Source organism: Alligator mississippiensis, chromosome 4 (assembly GCF_030867095.1).
Source record: "Alligator mississippiensis isolate rAllMis1 chromosome 4, rAllMis1, whole genome shotgun sequence".
Lineage (NCBI taxonomy): Eukaryota > Metazoa > Chordata > Crocodylia > Alligatoridae > Alligator > Alligator mississippiensis.
The window spans coordinates 45,029,600-45,050,513 of NC_081827.1; the positions used below are offsets into that span (position 1 = coordinate 45,029,600).

Below are 20,914 nucleotides of genomic sequence, written 5' to 3' on the forward strand. Positions count from 1 at the left end.
CCCAGTAGTCCTACTGGGATTACAAATTGATGATAGCTCAGTAATGTACTCCAGGGATCATAACACTTGGGCCTGGCAGAAAGATAGTACATGGAAAACAGTAAATGTAAAAGGGTGTCAGCCTGTCCATGCTGATCAGCCCGGCCAGGTCAGGCGTGTCACGTTAATTTGTGTGTGTTTGTGTGTATGACTGATTTGGTGACTGGAGGAACCCAGTCCCATTGAGATTGAGTCCTGCAAGATAGCTCCACTGGGGGTGAGGGCTTGCAGAAGGGAGAAATACAGCTCCGTATAGTAACACAAGCAGCACACTGACAGAATCACCAAGACCCTAGAAACTATCCCTAATAAATGAGCACACCCCAAAGTAATGGGCAAATTTGGTAACACAGCAGCCAAAAATTTAGCTTCTTGTTTCATTTTTAATTTTTGTTCAGCTTTTTTGAACTTCCGGTCTCCGATCGAAGGTGTGATTAGCTAAGTCTACTAATTGTTGTATAGTTTTTGTGTTCCAATCAGGGTTATATTTGACTATGTATTTTTTTTTTTTAATATCTGTTACACAACCCCCTACAAAAGTGGATGTTACAATGGTTTGATTTTGCAGAGTCTGTATGTTGAAACTTCCTCCATGGATTGCAATGGCTTTTAGCAGCCTGCTGTAGAAATCTTGCGGATGCTCATTCAGACCTTGTACCACAGAAGTTACCTTGGTTTAGTCAGTAGTTTTGTGTCCTGCCTTGTTTATTCTTTCTAACAAGGTTTGTCTAGCTAATTGTAATCTTTCTCTTTCACGATTATCTCCGTTTATTTCCCAATTTGGGATACCAATAATCCATTTGTCGGGGATGGGGTTCCTTTAGGAACCCCTTGAGGTACCTTAATTTATTTACACTGAAGGATCCCAATACTGGCCACTGAAGTTTGGGGTTTTCATAAGTGTAGCCGGGCCAGACACTAGTGCATAAGGCTATAGCGCGCTTCTTACTCAATTGGCCATGTCCAGATAACTTATTCCAGTTACTTAACAATTCTCCAAGAGGACTCCTACCGGGAATTGACCGTTTCTGTCCCATCGTCACTCTTGGCAGACGTCCCTTTTCCCAGATAACCTGATACATTATAAATCTCCCCAGGGACCCTGCTTTCTTGGCTACCCTAGACCTAACCAATCTGGAAAGGCAGGTTCTAGGATGCCTCAAACAGGTTGGAGGACTTATCCAGTTAGAAGGTCAGAGACAGAGACGGTTCCTCAGTGCACGAATGAAGACATAAAATGCGCCACACAGATTTATCGGCTCAAAAGAGTCAAACGGGCAATTAACTAAAATTGCCTGTGTGCCCAGGTTTGAGGAACCGGAGAGCAGACTGACCTATAACACATTAGACAAAACATACACAACATATAAAAGACCACACCATGCCAATAAAATTGAAGGAGTCACCTTATCGTCCCGCCGTGTCTGCAGCCTCAACCCAAGACTCCCATGGTGAACTCACCTCTGTTATGGCCAGCTGGGGGTTGGGTTCAGGCAGCAGTGGCGACATGATGAGCTGGGTGCTCCTGGCTGGCTCGCCAAATTTCTCGGAGAAATTATTCGCTTAACCTCCCAACCTGGAAAGGGAACACCTGCGAATACTCCTGACCCCAATGGGGCTCGTTTCCCAGATGAGACTCAAATAAGCAGGAGATGAGGGTGTGGTCTTTTCAGTTTATTCGGCCGAAGGTCCCCCTTCCTTAGAGAGGCAGAGGGGCCCCGGCTGCACTCTCACACACGTATTTATATTCTCTGGTTACATGATATTTCACATGCGCAAAGCTTTAGTGGAAAATTACTAGTATTGCATGACTTTTCTTCAATCTGCAGGGTACGACCAAATAAGGCACAGGTCTGCCGTTAAGCTTGTCTATCATGCTTAGTTACTATGGGGGAAGTTGTGGGCCCCTGAAGGTACAGGCTGTGCTTCCCGTATTGCCAAAGGAAACCCCTTTCTCTGCGCACAATTTCTAACAAGGGATTATTTAGGATAGTAGGCTCACAAGATCATAGGATATAAGGGGTGGGATTCTTTCCTCATGAGATCATCTAGTTCAGCCCTCTGCTCAAGGCAGGATCAGCCCTGAAGTGTCTTTCTAACACACTCTTAACATTTCCAGGATGGGAATTCCAAGTAGACTGTTCCAATGTTTGATAACCTCAAGGTCAGAAAGTTCGTCTGCAGCAGTTTGGGGTCATTGCTCCAAGTCTTGTTCCCTATAGCCACAGAGGAAAGTCTATCTCCATCCTCTTTATAACCTCCCTTCAGGTATTTGAAGACTATAATCATAAGTCATGCTTCCCAGGCCTCAAATAATTTTTGTTGTTCTGTGCTGGACTTTTTCCATATCTTATTCAATGTAAACTCACACTACACCAATATCCCTGAAGTGGCATAGTTTTGGGGGGAGTAAAGGTACATAACTAGAGATACTCACAGATCTGTTGGTGATATGCACTCTTGGCTTGGTGACACCCACGATGCCTTAGCCCTTACAAGAGGCTAATGCCAGAGAGTTCTACTTCGCACTGAAAGAGGCACAGGTAAAAGAGCTGGAAGACACGAAGCTACTGCTTCCATCTTGTGAAAATACCCTTTCTGGAGCTGACTCCATTCAACAGTAGGGAAACTGAGACATTGTTGCAAGGTTTTGTGAATCAGATTCAGGTTAGTAGCGGCATAGAGCCAGTGGTAGGGATACTTTTTCACCTAATGATTGAGTTTCAAGCAGAACTGGAGACTGGTCATTAGAACAGTTGAGAGCTGGTGACAGTCCCAGCTCTGAGGCTGCTCTTATTGAGAAATGCAGGAACAGACTGTGGTGGAACTGGTGACTCCTAGACAGGAAATATGCTTCCCCCTGAGGCAAATGAATTTTGAGGTTTTCGGAGGCAGCTGGTGGTGCCTCAAGAGTGTGTTCCTAGCCCAGAGGCATCAAATATATAGCCCGTGGGCCAGATCTGGCCCATGGAAGCATTTCCTCTGGCCAGCGGAGCTCCTAGAGCAGCTGGGAATTGGGGATAGGGGCCCTGCTGGGGAAAGAATTCAGCAGCAGGGAGATTAGTGACAGCTGTGCTGCTCTGCCATTTCCCATGCTGTTGCCACTCACCCTACTGCTGTTGTGTCCAGACCTGGCCCCCAAGGAGTCTTATAGTCCAGATCAGGGGAGGGCAAAATACAGCCTGTGGGCTGGATCCGGCCCATGAGGCCATTCTATCTGACCCGCGGGGCCCCTAAAAATTTTAGAAAATTAATATTTATCTGTCTTTGGTTCCTGTAAAAAATGACAGGAACCAGGGACAGTAGGACCCAGGGGAAGCCCCGCGGGCTCCTGAAACAGCAGGGCCTGCCCAGCCCCACCCCCCACCTGGAAGCCCCAGGAGGGACCATATTGGGGATGGTGGGGGAGGATCCCAGGCAGGGAAGGAGCCTGGGGAAAATTGGACCTTTGCCTGCCCCTTGGCTGTCGCTCCCTGCTATAGCTGCTCGCAGCCCACCCAGGGCTGTCCTGAGCAGGCACAGGCAGGTCCACGCAGGCTGTGAGCAACTGCAGCCCTTGGGGGCCTTAAGCCCTACTTGACCGGCCAGCCATGACTGGAAGGTTCTGTATTTAAAGGGACCACCCTGTCTCTTAGTAACAGGGCTAGGGTTCCCTGTTACACTGTTCTTATTGCAGGGGCATATATTCCTGCTCCCTGTTCTGATGCAGGGATGAGGAGGTTTCAAATACCATTGCTCATTTCCCTTTTTTTTGTGGTGCACAGACTGCTCTCTGAAATTCAGAGACTGATTTCTGACATTTCCCTTCAAAGTAGAGAAAAGTAGGGCAATGACTGGCTAAGGGGGAACCACAGCTCTTACATGCCTAACTTTTCAAATACTTTGCTATCGCATGCATGGAGAGATCTAGGATTTTGAAAATGGGTGCAGATGATGTGATGCCTCATCACATATAACACACATTTTTCTCCAGTTAAAGAGAAACTGAAAGCTTTACTAATATGATAGGGTCCAGTACTACACCATTCAATTTAAAACTGAAGCAATAATAAATATAACTGTATAGGAATACACACTCGTGTGCTTGGTTATATATAAAGTTTTAAAATGCAAAAAATTAGGCCAAAAATAATTTAAAAATATTGTATTAGTCCTCTGTTCTTTATAGTTAAATGTGCATCTCTTCATATTCGTAAAACAAAAATCTAGCCATTTGGAGCATCTTGACAGTGCATCCAACACTTCATTGTAAATCATTTCCACACCTGAGTTAATATTCACTTGACTTAATATTATCTGCAGGGATGTGAAATGTAAAGAAAGATTATCAGGAATGGCTAACAAATGGCAAAAATTTCAGGAAAAAAGGATAGCTTGATTAAGGGAACATCCAAACCCTTAAAAAGGAGAAAGGGTCATTAACATCTGTGGAATGAAGAGAGATTAGTAGGAATCAGGTAGATTATAATGAGCCATGAAGTCTATTCAGGAATGCCCTTGTTCCTCCTGGATAGTTGGTTTTCAAAGTTTGGGTGAAGGAAGAATCAAAGGGTGCTGCAGCTGTACCACACCTGGATCTGCTCCTATTTGTAACATTCAAATACCGTGGGCTATAAGGCCCACCTGGCTAACAAGCAGCTCCTATTGTATGGGGGCTAATGGGTGAATGCTGCAACAAACTACTTGGGACAACTAATGGGGGGGGGGAAAAACAGGATAGGAATGTCGTGTAAGTCAAATGGTCAAAACATGAAAATAAGTGCTCCTGAGGGGGACACTGAGCACAGCCCCCTGGGCTGCACCCACCGGTCCTCAAAGGCATCCAAGATGCTGGTGGATAATGCCTACTAGTGCTCTGCCCAGAAATGTGCGTGGACAAGCGAGAGGAAAGCAGCCCCTCACTCTCTGGGCACCTTCCTGGCCAGAGCCTCCTTCCTGGTCAAGTACAGGGCCCACTTGGCCAGAGCCAGGAGGAGGTTGACCAGGAGGTCCCAGGACTTGGTGGGGCTGCAGATGGGGTGACCCAAAACAAAAAGGTGGGGGGTGAAATTCAATCAGAACCTCAAGAGAAGGTTCTGGAGGTGGAGGGGCAGCAGCCTGGTGCATTTGAGGGTCATGTGCGCCAGGGTCTCCCTCTGCCTGCAGAAGCGGCCGGAGACCAGAATGTCCATAAAGCTCATCTCATACACACCCGTGGCGATAGCTCCAAGGAGGAGCTGCCAGCTGAGGTCCCCAGTGGCTCGTGGGACGAGGGTGGAGTACCGACTCAGCCACTGGGCTGCCCCTGCATCTGCTCCTGATGGGATGCATACATACCCTGTTAGTCTGGAAGTTTTAGGAGCTGTTTTTTTCCTCTACCCAATACTTAATGCTCACAGCATCCTTGCTGGGGTGTTGCTGCTTTGTTCCACTCCCAAGTGAAAGTTCTGACCTGCAAGGTTTAATTGCTAAATGATGTTTGACAATCAGATTCTAGGAACTGGAGATCACTTGACTTGCTAATGCAGGGCTGGGTCCCATTCTTTTTGGAGTGTATGTAATTTGGAAGCAAATGCTGCAGGAGTTTCAGCAGGCAGATTCTATAACCATGCAATCACATAACTCAAGTGAAAGGTTTTTTTGTTTGTTTTAAAACTAAGGCAGGCAAAAAGTTAAAGATTTCATATACCCTAGGTACAGTGGCATAAAGACCTAGGATTTTGCATGCCTTTTCTTCAGTCTTTTATTAAAACCAAATAGGAGCTTGCCACTGTCCAGTCAGGATCAGTGAGTGTTCTGGCTTCCTGTCCAGTTTCCCTACAAATCCATTATAGACCTGTTCCTGATTGCAAGGTCCAACAGTCACACCCTGTATTGCTATAGTTTCCCAGGACTTGTTGCCACTTACTTTGCACACATCTCTTGGGTAGATGGGAAGTTTCTGTCTGCATCAACTTCCCCTGCTGTTCCTTAATTGTCATACAGCTGCTGCTTCTCAACACTTGTCATGGCCTTTGCCAAGGTCTTTCCATAGAAATTTGAGCTCCCTCTGTACCCGCTCAAAAGGAGGAGATATGCAGTGAGGAAAGAGTTGTTGGGGATGGTTGTTTCTTGCTCAACATGTTTATTGGAGAATCCTGAGAAGAGGGGCTTATTTGTTGGCGTTCTCCGCCTATAGGTAGTTTTTCCACTTTTTGAAACTCTGCAGGCCCAAGAAACTTAAGAATCTTGAATTCTACAAAGCCTTGTCACTTACAACATGGGTTGTCAACTGGGGGTATGTGTACCCCTGGGGGGTACTTGGAAAGGTGCTAGTGCGTGCGTGCGGGCAGGGACAGAGTGCTGCTACCCACTACCCTGCACCACTGCCTCCCAGGAGCAGGGCCAGGGGAGGGCAGGGGAGGAGAGGGCAGTGGCTCCCCTGTGCGGGCTGCACAGCAGCCACCTGTCCAGACACACTTGGGGTGGGGGGGGGAGAGCTCGCATGTGACCACCACCACCATCCACCATTCCATGCCACCACTGCTGCACGCAAGCCTCCACTGCTCCACATCTGGCCGCCGCCACCAGAAGGGGTATACTCTTTAAAAAAGGTTGAAAACCCCTGACTTACAATATTTCAGAGCACGCATATCTGGTGTTGGCTATTTACACTCTAAAGGTATATTAACTGCATTATTCCCTTGTTGCAGATATCCTGTAAGGCAAAGTACAAGTTATGAAAAAAGTTTGTCATTAAGCAGCAGCTATTTTTTTTAGAACTCAGTGGCCTTAGTGGGCATTTTAATGTCTTCCCTCTAGAATTATCAAGAGTTCCTGCATTAATACTTTCCATTGGTCACCAATGGTTTATAAATAATATAAAAAAACCAGAATGAAGCAGGGGGATCAACCCATGATTCAGGCAGCCTGTGTCTGGCACATGGTAGATCAGGGGGAAGAGAGTGATCAGACTGAAACTCAGGGAGGGAGCAGGGCTTGCCTTGCAGCATGCCTGCCAAAAAGGCTGGCCACCACTGCTCTAGACCAGTGGTTCTCAACTTTTCTTGTACCAAGATCCATTTATGAACATCAGTGGCCAGTCCCAACCCAATGCCGCTCACCCCTGGCTTACTGCTATCTGCCCCCAGGCCCTAGCCCCCCAGTGTGTGGGGCAGGGATGTGTGTGTATGGGGCATGGGTGGCCCCACGCAGCTCCTTTCAGGCTGGAACTCTGCCTGCAAAAGCTACAGTTTCCCACATTTTTCTTCTTTAAAGGAAAATCTATTTTTAAAGTTTGTTGATCTACTTTTAAAGTTGGTTCGCAACCCTTTCATGTATTCTTGCAACCCACTTTTGGGTTGTGACCCATGGGTTGAGAAATGCTGCTCTAGACTGGGCCCAGTTTTGTTCAACATGTTTATTAACAATTTGGGTGCTGGCATAGAAAGATAACAGGCATGGGTGACTGGTGCCTCTGAGTCAGGGGGGCACATGCCCCCTCCCCACCCCCCGCAGCGGCCAGTTAGTGACTGGGGGCATCCCCCCGTGGCCGATCACACCAGGGAGCACAAGCAGCACTCCCGGAAGTGCCAGTGGCACTTCACCTGGCACCCCCACTCCCCAGCTGGCGCTTGCAGGGGGGGCACTGGTGCTCCCGTCTGCCCCACCCCACCTGTCACCTAAGTGGGGAGTGCTGCCTGTCAGGGGGTGCACCAGCACTCTCAGGGGCTGATAACAGGAAACTGGGAAAGACTGTGAACACATTGTGGGATGGAAGCACATTTCAGAAGGATCTCAACTGATTGGAAGGTTGAGTTGGAGGATAAACAGGATGAAGTTCAGTACTGACAAATGCAAGGTGCTATACCTCAGGAAGAATAATCAAAAACACAGATACAAAATGGGTGATATCTGGCTGGATGGCAGCATTAGGGACAAGGATCTGGGAGCCTTTGTGGATTACAGACTTCATCTGAGTCGGCACTGTGATGTAGCTGCACAAAAGGTGAATGCAGTTTTGGGATGCATTAATAGAAGCACTGGGTGCAAGACATAGGAGGTGATAGTGCCATTTTACTTGACACTTGGTTCAGCTTCATCAAAAGTATTGAGTGGAGTTTTGGGCTCCATATTTTAAAAAGGACATGGAGAGAGTCTAGAAGCAGGAGATGAAAATGACAATGGGCAAGTCATATGAGGAGAGGCTGAAGGAAATAGACATGTTCAGCTTGCAGAAATGGCACTTAAGAGGGGTCATGGTAGCAGTCTTCAAAACTTAGGTTAGATATTAGGAAGAACTTTCTCATTAGGAGTGTAGTAAAACACTGGAACAGGTTACCCAGAGAGGTTGTGGAATCTCCATCCTTAGAGGTTTTTAAGACCAGGCTAGACAAAGCCTTGGCTTGGATTATATAATTTGGGATGGTCCTGCTTTGAGCGGGGGTTGAACTAGATGACCTCCTGCAGCCCCTTCTAACTCTAATTTTCTATGATTCTATGAAATTGAAAGGATGCCATAAAGAAGAGGGAAACTACCTTTTTTCTCTTGGAGAGTAGGATGTGTCCCAATGACTTGAAGTTGCAACAAAGTAAGTTTAGATTGGATATCTTCTTCAGTGTTAGCATAGAGAGGCAGTGGAACAGACTGCTAGGGATGTTGTGAAATCTCTATCACTAGAGGTGTTCAAGAGAAGGATGGACAGGCCTTTGGCCAGAGATGATCTAGGAATATCTATGCATATGTTCTACTAGGTATTTCCCATGCTTCTGGTCCTTGCTGGTTCCTGCATGGGGTCAGGGGAGAATTTTCTCCCCTCCCCCACCCTCTGCTGTTACATATCAGTGGGTTTTTAAAGCCTTCCTCAGAGGCCTTAAGTATTGTCTGCAGCCAAGGCTGGGGATTTTGACTGGGGTGTGCCAATGCTCCTACTGGGACTGAAACCCAGAATTTCCTGACTAGAGGGTCTTGCCCCTCTGCTCAAGGTCAGACCAGTCGCCACATTTGGGGTCAGGAAGGAATTTTACCCCATGGTCAGATTTGTATGGACTACAGGGGTTTTTGCCTTCCTCTGTTGCAGGGGGTGTGGCTCTTCCTGGGATCTCTTAAGCAGATTTTAACAAGCTTTGATGTAGCAGGACTTTGGGTACCATATACAGGTAAAGCAGTGATACAACAGCAAGGGAGAATTTGGGTACCAAAGCACAGTGAGGCAGTGGAATAGACTTTGGACTTTGGGTACCAAATTCCCTCTTGCTATGGTACTGCTGCTTTACCTGTGGCATATTAGGGTGTTATGTCTTGTGTTGTGTCTGGTTGACTGTGTAGTTTTGCACAGGATGGTTTGGATATGGATGATCCTGCCTCAGGCAGGTGATCTGTCAAGATCCCTTTCAGCCCTAGTTCTCTATGATTCTCTGTGTTTCTAAGTCTATTAATAGATAATTTTGTTCTGAACTCTTGCTTCATTAAAATTTGGTTAGTGTAGACTCTACCAGCTCACAACTTATCTATCCAACTCTATGTTCATTTTTATCTTGGAATCACCTTTAAATGTTCTCTGGTTTTAGAGACTCCCAAAATTACTAATTCAAGGACTCTTGTGGGGATATAACCATGAAATCAATTGTGAGGAAATCCTGAGCTGCTGTTGTGGTTTTGACGTAGATTTACCATGTGATCTTGGGGAAGTTACAAATACTGTCTCTGCAGTTGCCTTTGCGAAGTGGTGACAGTACGCAATCCTCATCACACTGCTGAGGTACAGAAGTCATTAGTCAATTACTTTACAGTGATCTGCAAAATGGGAAGTGCTAAATGGGACTGTTTTGTGGGTGTTTCTCTATAGGAGGTTTATTTCTTTCTGACTGAGATAAAGCTTTTGGATGAGCTAAGGCAGGGAGAACCATTATCTGCTCAAAAAGCTTCATAAGCAAAGCTGCAGTTTTAATGCAACTATGACATAATTGCTCTAATGGACTCTTTAATGACTAAAACCCTGATTCTTTCAGAGAAAAGCCAAGGTTTTGATTATATTCACACTATGAACCATACTTAATAGAAGATTGGTATTGACTTGAAAACTCTGCTAATGTGAGTATGAGGAAGCCTAATTAATAGACAGTGAAGATCTTACTGCACTTACATTTTTCCCAGACTTGTATACAAAGTTATAATTTTTTTGCTTAGATTGTGGTAGGTAGCACAGTATCCTAGACACTTTCTAAATAGAGATCTTGACATACTGCTGATTAGAAAGGGGAAAAATCTAAACAAATGCTGATGAAATTTCAATTTTGGATTTCTTCAGCATTTAATTCTGTCAAAATTCCCTTCCTTCCTTAGCAGATATAAAATGTACATGATCCATGAACTTACACCAAGCTCACCCAAAGATTCTTACACACTCTTGCCTCTTATACAAGAAAGATTCCTGCATTTTATCCATTGATACTATTGAATCCTCGGGAGCTGGTGAACCTCCCCCTTTCTCTTTTGCAGTGCCAGCTTGTTTTGTTACTCAGCAGGCTGACCTTACATCAGAAGAGCTGTGCTGATAAATGGGGTAAAAATACTTCTAAAATGCAGGCCTTGGAAACAACATTATTTGCACAGTAAATTAGATAATTTTGTCTTCATAAGACACTGCAGTTTCCTGTAGTGACCTGAGTAGTGCACTCATAACATGAATCAGCATGTTAATTGGATTTTGCAGGCTACCATTTTCTATGGTTAAGATTATTTGCAGATAAATGTAAAAACATTTTTGAAACATTCTTGTGATTAGGATTGCATTTTGACTTTGGGCAGTTGTTGGAATCTATGCCCAAATGTACTAATGCACATTGTTTTGACTGCTTATTTTTATTATTGTTGTTATTGTTATTATTGTGATGCTACACCAATATTCAGCAAAGTGTGACTTGATCTACATTGACTCTGAGTTTAGTAGCCATTACTGAAAAGTACAGAGCCATTCCTGAGATACCTCAAAACCTGCAGCGACAGTAGTTTTTCCTGTTGGGCAAGACAATGCATTGTAATAGATTCCCTACGTGCCTGTAGCAATGTGTTCTGTAATGTTCAGTGATGGCTACTACTCTGATGTGAGGTCTGTATTCACAGTGGTAGTCAACAGCCACTGCAGGGTAGTGGCTTTGAAATAAAAGGTCACGTTTTTCAATAGTCTCATTCTGATTAAAGGCCTGAAAGCTTCTTGGAACTTTTTGATCTTTGCAGTATCAAGCTGGAATTAAATGGAAAATAAAGTCTGCTTAGGTACAGCCTTATATTTTGCAAAGGTCTTTTCAGAAGGCTGATTTTCCTGTTCATTTGAGACACTGGGTGAACTCCTGGCCTTATTTAAATCAATGGGAGATTTCTATCAGCTTTAGTGGGGTCACTATTTAGGCTTGATATTTTAAGAAAAAAAATCTAGTCTACTTTTCTCAAGGTGCTCAGGGAAGCTTATCGTTACTGTAGCAGGCACCAACTCTTTCCCAGCAGTGCTGAGTAGAAAGTATCAAGTTGGCCGAAAATTAGACTTTACAAAGAGGGACTGTAATGACAGACAGAATTGCAGTCCACTTAAAAGGATGAGTGTTTATTAGAGAAAACAACTATAATTACATAGTAACAGGCTTCCACAAAGCTTGAATTCCAGATTAATTTCCTTTGTTTTCCAGAGACCTGTCTAGAACTCTCTCTGCTACACAAAGTATTAGTGTCTAAATAATATAGTGTACAAAAATGTCTCTTTAAGGGCTAGGTATTTTGCCTTCCTTACACTTCTTTCTGTGTGGAAGCCAAATAGCTTGAACAGTAAATCCAATACTGTTGATACTCCATAGTAAACAATAGCCGGTCTTGTTATGGAATATCAATTAGAATTAATCACAGTCATGTAGCAACAGATGATGGGTCTCAAATACCATCATATTGAAAATCCCTTTTCCTGAAACCTTGTCTTGACTACCACTCCTGGAATAGATGCTATAAATATTAAAAACAAAACAAAACATAGATGTCTAAGTCTGAATGTCACCAAGCTGCTCAGAGTACTAGCTCACGTCTAAGCGCCAGCACCATTCTTAAGTCAGGCGTGGTCCCACCTATATCTTCTGTGAAGTCTGATCTGATAGGCATTCCAGAGCACAGAAGACAGCAAGTTGGCAAAGCCATGAGAAGGAGTTTGTCAGTGGGAGGACATTCACCTGGGTGATGGTAAAGTCAGGTTCCAATCCTGACTACAATTACACTATCCATACAAAATGGAATAGTTTAAACAGGTGGGATTGAAAAAGAATCACTATATTATAAAGGTCTAGATCAAATCCTGAAAAAACATCCTAACTGTGAGAGCAACAGGACAGTAGAACAAGCGGCCAGGGAAAGTTGTGGGATCTTGTTTGTTAGAGGTTTTCAAAAAGAGGTGTGATTAGTATGAGATGAAGGAATCCATCCTCTGTGCAGATTAAACTAAATGATCCTTGAGGTCTCTTCTAATCCAATGCTTTTATACCCCAGTTTCTAGTAGTAAGGGATTCAGTATACCCAGGTTTAGATCCCTGTTCCAAATTAGGCTGAAGTGTCAACTGAAAGTAACAGTGATTTGGAAGCATTAGGTTACTGGAAATAATGGGAACTCTTGTGAAAGGGCTGATTTGGCATAAACAGTTAACTCCAGGGAAGAGTTCATAGCTGAGAATTGTGAGCAAAGATAGGACTCTCCCTGCAGCATTGAGTTTGCTACCTAACTACATCTGAGGCATCAACTTGGGCCTTGCCTGTCATCTTGGCATTTCTTGCTGACTGGTTTAGGTGTCTTCCTGCTCAGCTTGCTAGCTTCTGTGCATCTTTTCCCTTGCTTTTGTGGGAAAACTGAGGGTATGTATACAGATGGTCAGGGAGGCGGGGGTTGGGCAGGGGGCGAGGGAGGGGTTCTTTAACTGGAGTGGCTCAGAGAGCTGCTCTAATTAAAGGTGCTTTAATTGAGCACCTGAAGCATCACATGTATCAGCGTCCCCACACTGAAAAATGGCAGCGATGGGACTTTAACTAAAGCTCATTGAACAAGCTTTAGTTAAAGCACCCCTGCCACCATTTTTCAGCGCAGGGCTGCTGATACATCTCGCACTGGAGCCTGCTGGAGTGCAGTAATTACTATGGTCTAGAATCGAGTCAGTGCTGCCATGCTGTAATTACACACATTGGAGCAGCCTCAGTGTACGTGTATAGGTACCCTGTGTGTCTAACTCAAGGCTGCAAATTCCACAGGGGGACAGGGAACCTAAAAAAGCATGGTAGATATGCACCTTTATACAGTGGTGACATGTAGGGGGTGCACATGCAATCCCTGAGAGTGCCGGTGCACTCCCTGACAGGCTGCGCTCCCTGCATAGGCAACAGGCAAGGGGGCTGGTAGAAGCCCCCCTCCCCACTCCTGCGAGTGCCAGCTGGACAGTGGGAGCGCCATGGCCTCTTCCAGAAGTGCCATGGTCACTTCAGGAAGCTGGTGAGTGAGATTGGCCATGGGGAGGACCTCCCCCGCTCACTGACTGGTTGCTGGTGGGGCACATGCCTCCCCTGAGTAAGGTGGCATCAGTTGCCCATGCCACATAAATTAACTAAATAAGATACACACAGAGAACACAATTTTTTGTGGACTCAAGTTTACAGAACAATCATTGTCGATTTCTACCTTAGTGTCTTTGTGGGCTCACCTATACCACATCAGCCATCCCTGGGAGTAAGGAATTGACTGTGCCCCACCGACCGACCCATGTTCACTGACACACTCCAGAGCTGAAAAATTGCCAGTGAGGCGCTGTGGGTTGGTTTCCAGTGCCTGCTCTGAGACCAACAAGGGACTGAGGGTTTGAGACCAAGTGCTGGGAGGAAAATTCTGGTTCTGGAATGTTCTGGCAGGTGTGTGGACATGCTCAGTCCTCTGTTCTCTGGACACAGTGAGGCCCTGCATGTCACTTCTCTATCTGCAAATATGGAGATGACTATTTCCCTACCTTACAGAGGTGTTGTAAAGTTTTCATGATAATGTAGGACATCTAAATACCTAAGATGCCACTGAATAAGATCAGAACCCAATGGGAAACTTCCCAAAGCCTTAAAAAGTAGGAATCCTAGAGAAAAGAATAACTTTTACAGTAGGCCTAGTTTGGTTCAATTCTTGCAGTACAATTTCCAATTCCTTCTGTTCATACCCTACAAGAATCATAGTGGCTCTTAAGATGCCTTCGTTAGTTTCATGAAGCCAAGATGTTTGTTTCAAGGTAAACACTCTTAGTAGTACATGTAGTTCATAAATAATCATTTAGTAGTATCAAAGAGCGGAAAATCGTGAGAGACCCTTAACCTCATATCTTTTTTTGAATTACATGGTTGAATTAACTTCTAAGGTTGCAAACTAATTAGACTTTTTGCAAAAATCAGGCCAATGTTTCAGCTGCATTTTTATACACATGAAAGAAGGTGAGAACTGCACACACTAACATTTTTATTCATGCCAAACCCACTGTTTGTAGCTTATTATATAATCAAATAGCCTCTAAAAAGGGTATTATTAAAAGTAGTTTAGAATCACTGAGTGCAAGAGTGTGTGGATGGTGTAATAGTCTCAAAATTCCTTGTCTGAGAATAGTTCACACCCTCTGTAATTCAAAATGTAATTGCCTTTATTTAGGCTGGTTTTTTGAACAACAGCAATAAAGCAGAATAAATATGCCTTTCCTGAAAGGTGTGGACATAATTGTACATCACACACTACATATAGCCAACTTAGACCTGTACACCCATTACTTTAAAGTGTAATGCACTGCACATGCCTTATTAAGCATGAGACATATGCTTGAAGCTTTTATGAAATATCAGTAGAATGTCCCTTCCTGTGATAAAGAATTTGGGCCTGGGCAAAAAAAAAAAGTCAGTAAAATTCAATATTCAGTGGGGACACAGAAGCACAGGGTGCTTCTATTCCATTATTAAATGAGATTATAGGGTTGTAGGAAAGTAGGTTGGAAGGGACCTCACAAGGTCATCTATTCTAGCCCTCTGCTCAAGGCAGAATCATCCCTGACTAAACTATCCCACCCAAGTGTCTGTCTAACCTGCTCTTGAAAATTTCCAAGCATGGAGAATGCATAGCTTTTCTAGGTAGCCTGTTAAAATGGCGGACCACCGACTCCAGCCTAAATTTCTCCTGCTGCAGTTTGAGGCTGTTGATCCTAGTCCTGTTCCCTACAGCCATATAGAAAAGCTCATCTCCATCTTCTCTATAATCACCCTTCAGGTATTTGAACACTACTATCACATCTTCCTTTAGTCTTCTCTTCTCCAGGTTAAATAACCCTAGTTTTTTCAGCCTGTTCTCATTAGTTTTCCTTCCCAGGCCTCTAATCATTTTTGTTGCCCTGCACTGGACTCTTTCCAAACTGTCCACATCTTTCTTGAAGTGGGAGTTCAAAACTGGAAAAATTGCTCCAGGTGAGGCCTTGCCAGTGCTGAATAGAACAGAAGAATTATTTATCTTGATTTGCAAGTTACAATCCTGTTAATAGTACCCAGGATGCTGTTGGCTTTTTTTTGCAACAAGAGCATGCTGTTGGCCTATATTCATCTTATGGTTCACTGTAGCCCCCATGTCCTTCTCTGCAGTACTGCAACTAAGCCAGTCATTCCTCGGTCTGTAGTGGTGCATGCAGTTATTCCATGCCAAGCGCAGGACTTTACACTTGTCCTTGTTGAATCTCATCTGGCTAATTGTGGACCATATTTCCAGTCTCTCCAGGTCATTCTGGATCCTAGCCCTATCCTCCAGAGAGTCTGTAATTCCTTCCAACTTTCACCTAGTCCGTATTTTCTTAACTTGTTAATGAGGATATCATGGGAAAATTAACAGTCTTGCTAAAAAGAAGGTATAACACTCCCTTCATCCACAGTGTTTGTCGCTTTATCATAGATCAAATTAGTCAGATATGACTTGCTCTTGGTGAATTCAAGTTGATTGTTCCTAATCACCTTGTTCTCCTCTAGGTGCTTCACAACACATGCCTTGAGAACCTGCTCCATGATCTTTCCAGGAATAGAGGTCAGGCTGACTGGTCTATAGTCCCTTGGATCCTTCTTCTTCCCCTTCTTAAAGATGGGTACTATATTTCCCCGTTTCCAGTCTTCCAGGACCTTGCCTAGCTCTTGGAGTTCTCCATGAGTTCCCAAGTTCAAAAAGGTTAGCCAGTGGGTCCGAAATTATGTGGGTCAATTCATTTAGTACCCTCAGATGTATCCCATATGGCCCTGCCAACTTGAAAGCATCTTTTCTAAGTAATCTCTAACCTGGTTTTTACTCTCTAGGCTGTTTGTCTCTTTCCCTATCTCTGCTGTCCGTGGCACTTGAGTGAAAACTAAAGTAAAAAAAGGCATTAAATACTTCAGCCTTCTCTGCATCACCTGTGACTAGATTGCCTTCCCCTCTGCATTCCATAAGGGACCTATGGAATCTCTGGTCTTCCTTTTACTTTTGGCATACTGATGGACTCATTATTTACTGCCTTTTATGTTTCTTTCCAGCTGCATCTCAAATTGCTCCTTGGCCTTATTTTCTGTTTGCAAGCCTGTGCAATAATCCCTAGTACTACGACTAAGTTGCCACTTTTCATAGGATTCCTTTTTGAGTTTTATCTCCTTGAAGAGACTTTTCTTTATCCAGGCTGGTCTCCTATTGCACTTCCCATTCTTCTGCCACATTAGGATAGCTTGCTCCTGCAACCTTAAAAGGGCCTCCTTAAAGTACAGACAGCTTTCCTGGGCTCATTTCCCCATCAGACCTGTCTCCCAAGGGCATACACAAATCCATTCAAATCCTTGTGAATTGCAGGGGATCCACAGAAACCAGCATGTCATCTGAAGATTTTGTTCTTGGCTCTTGAACCTGTTTCCCTTTCCCAGGTACTCTCCACGGGACTGCAGTTTACATTGCAGTGGGGGCAGGTTTTAACAGAAACTCATTTTTTAATATATATTTTATAAAATTTAGAACACTTCTGTCACTCAGATTTAAGCACTTGGCTGCAATGTCTGCAACCCACGTATTGTACCATCCTGTTAGCTCATTTGAACCAGAAAGAAAACTGATGGGAACCAAAGTCAAACTGACTAATCCAGTGTTTCCCAAACTTTGGATACCTGGGGCACACTTTAAATTTAAAATTGGCAGGACAGTCTATTCTTATACCCAAAAAAGTGCGTGTGTGTGTGTGTGTATGTTTTTCCAAAACATACAACACATTGCATTCTCCTACCAGAGCAAATCATACAGTATTGAGATGTACTGTTAAAAAAATGATTCCAAACACATCTTTCTTTAAGCAAAGGATTACTTTCTATACCAGTGTTCTCAGTCTTCTTAGCCTCAAGGTACTCCTCAGAATTTTTTCTGAATTTTGTGGCATCCTAACTGAAAGTCACTGAGATGGATCTAAATTCAGAAAAGTTATGGGGGTGAGCCTTGTGGCTAAAAGACTTGGGGGTTGCTGATATAGCTGGTGCCACTTAAGGGCAACAGGGACAGGACCTCATCCTGCCTGTGCTCTGTTCTTTCTGTTGTCTGCCCCCTCCTGAGCCCTGATCTGTACCTCAGGCTGCTTCTGCAGGGTCTCTCACACCACCCACAACCACCACCGCATGGGAGAGATAGATGGGAAAAGCTGGGCTGCAAAGCACAGTTCCATCTGTGCGTCCATCTGCTCACGGCAGAGCACAATGTTCATGGTGGTGGTGGGGTCATGGACTTCCTGAAGGTGGGAAAAGGAGAGGGAAGGGAGCAGCAGTGGCTACAGTCCCCAGAGGAGCAGCTGTTGAACTGGGGAGGAGAGCATTTACCTCCTTAGACAGGGGGAGCTCATGGCATACTTCTGTTGCTCTCACAGCACACTAGTATGCCCTGGCACACCCTTTTGGAATCACTGGACTAATCTAATCATTGATATATATATAAATTGTGTGCTAATGTTCAACATTTGCCTGTCATTTCATTTCCTGTATATAATCACTTTGATGCCATCTGTCTCTGGTTAGATCCAGGATAAAAAGTGGTTGCATTTGTTTTTTATAAAGTATCTACCTTTCATTCTTACACAAAGAACAAGACAGAATTGCCACTCATACACAGCTTGCAGTTTGCCACCTCTAATAGTGGCCCAAAGGCTCTTAAATGTTTCCACTGGGAAGGATCTATGGGAGAAACAAGTCCAGCTCCTCTTACTGCTTTTGTAAACAATGCTGATTTGGAAATATTGTAACCCATGTGATTTACAAAGTTGGAATTGCATAATTTGTGCATGTCTACAGTATTTAACAACACTTTATGATTAAGAAGATTAAGAAACAAGGAAACTTCCTTCATTGCAATGATACCTGCATTGAATGGGACACAGCGGGCATGTCTACGTGTTCATTAATTCACAGTGCCTACTGCGCATTAAATTTAGTACTTGTATAATCAAGTACTAAATAAATGAGCAGCAAGCTGCTGTACTGCACATTAGCATGATCACACGCTTTTTGTGTGATGCTTAATGTGCAGTAGACTAATACTATTGCGCATGAGCGTATTAGCATGGTTTTTACCATGTACACTAATGCACAGAATTAGTCTACTGCATATTAAGCATCTTATGTAGACATGCCCAGTGATCTACAAATGCTCTTTTTGGGGCTGTCTGAGCTACACTTATAAGTGTTAACTCTTCCCCCTTGTGGAGACACAGCTTACATTGGCAAGAGTCCTTTTTCTGGGTAGAGTTTAAACCAATTCCCCTAACACAATAAACTAAACTAAACAATACATTAAGAGTCCTTTTTGTTTACATGATCCCTATGTTCAACTGTCTTGCAGATTATGTTCCTGTAGGAGATACACAGTTACAGGTAGAATTGTTATATGAATTATATACAATAGTAGCTGACCTGTTAACAATAGATTCATAGATGCTAGGGTTGGAAGAGACCTCAATGGATCATTAAGTCCAACCCCCTGCCCGTGGCAGGAAAAAGTGCTGGGGTCATCTGGCCCCAGCTAGGTGCTTGACCAGTCTCTTCTTGAAGACCCCCAAGGTAGGGGAGAGCACCACCTCCTTTGGAAGCCCATTCCAGATCCTGGCTACTCTAACTGTGAAGATCTTTCTCATGTCCAACCTAAATCTACTCTCTCTCAGCTTGTGGCCATTGTTCCTGGTTATTCCAGGTGGTGTCCTGGTAAACAGAGCATCTCCTATTCCCTGCTGCCCTCCTCTGATGAATTTATAGGCAGCAGTTGATAATGACTCTGAGATCTCTTTCTGCTGCTGTGCTGCTGAGAAGGTCATCCCCCAGCCTATAGGTGTGCTGGTGATTCCCTATCCCTAGGTGCAGCACCTTGCACTTGTCCTTGTTGAACTGCATCCTATTGTTCTCTGGCCACTTCTCTAATCTGTCCAGGTCTGCCTGGATTTGGTTTCTTCCCATCAGTGTGTTTACTTCACCCCATAGTTTTGTGTCATCTGTGAATCTGGTCAGAGTGCTTTCCACACCCTCATCCGGATTGCTGATGAAGCTATTGAACAGTGTCGGCCAAAGGTCTGAGCCTTCGGGGACCCTACTGCCCACATCTTTCCAGGTCGATACCGACCTGTCCACCGCCACTCTCTGGGTACAACCCTTAAGCCAATATGCCACCCACATGACCGTGTAATCGTCTATGGCACAACTGTTCAATTTGTTTATGAGAATGGGATAGGATACTGTGTTGAAGGCCTTCTTAAAGTCCAAGTAGATGACATCTACCTCGACTTCTGTATTTAAGCATTTAGTGACTTGGTCATAGAAAGAAACAAGGTAGATCCTGCCTGACTAACCTGCTCTGAACCCGTGCTGGTTATTCTTTAGCATTATATTACCTGCTGGACTCCTACAAATGTGATCCTTGATAATTTTTTCAAGGGTTTTCCCAAACATAGAGGAGAGACTAACCAGTCTGTAGTTTCCCAGTTCCTCCCTCCTCCCCTTCTTGAAAATAGGGACCACACTGGCCCTTTTCCAGTCCTCTGGGACCTCACCTGAGCACCACGAGTGCTCAAACAGCTGTGCCAGTGGCTCTGCTATGACACTGGCTAATTCTTTCAGCACCCTTGGATGGAGCTCATCTGGTCTCGCTGACTGAAACATATCCAGCCCCTCCAAGTGTCTCTTTACTAGGTTGGCACTGACAGTAGGTGAGCTGGTGTTCCTCCGGCTTCTGTCTGTAATGCTTTTGGGAGATTTGTCTAGATCTGTGTTCAAGAAAACAGAGGCAAAAAAACTAATTGAAGAACTCTGCTTTATCCCTCCTATCTGTTGCCAACTGACCTAGCCTATCCTGTAGGGGTCCTATGCTGCCCTGCGCCTTCTTTCTGCTCCCTATATACTTGAAGGACTTTTTGTTGTTCTTAATTTTTGTCACCAGCTTAAGTTCTAATGCTGCTTTGGTCTTCCTAATGGATTCCCTGCAGGTGTGAGCCAAGGAGGTATACTCCTCCTTGGTAGCTACCCCCTGCTTCCATAGCCTGTATGCCCCTTTTTTTTGTCATTAGGCTTTCCTGGATTTCCCTGTTTAGCCAAGAGGTCTTCTTGGCCAATTTGCCCCCTTTTCCTATGCAGTGGGATTGCCGCCTCCTAAGCCACAGGATCACTTCCTTGAGGAACGACCACCCTTTCTGGACCCCCATTTTGTCAATGCTTTTGAGCTTTAATACCCCATTAACTAATCTTCTAAGCACACTGAAGTCAGACTTTCTGAAGTCTAGCACTTTTGCCCTGCTGGTTACTTTTCCCACCCTTCAATTAATTGATGGTCACTATCCCCTAGGTTACCTTGTACTTGCAGATCCC

General features: G+C 44.3%; 1 protein-coding gene across 4 annotated transcripts in view; it reads right to left on the bottom strand.

Annotated features, from left to right (window-relative positions):
* The window catches only part of LOC106739322 (uncharacterized), a 49,788-nt gene that overhangs the window by 16,236 nt on the left and 12,638 nt on the right, over positions 1 to 20,914 (bottom strand). For 2 of the 4 annotated variants that reach the window (XR_009461560.1, XR_009461557.1), the window contains exon 3: positions 1,501 to 20,316. The exons of 1 other annotated variant lie outside the window; for it this stretch is intronic. Coding sequence is in view for 1 of the 3 variants with exons in the window: in XM_059725936.1 (XP_059581919.1) it covers positions 20,104 to 20,316 (213 nt within the window). In the remaining 2 variants the exon portion in view is untranslated. The remainder of the gene's footprint in view (positions 1 to 1,500; positions 20,317 to 20,914) is intronic. One more of the 4 variants, XM_059725936.1, reaches the window with a different exon arrangement.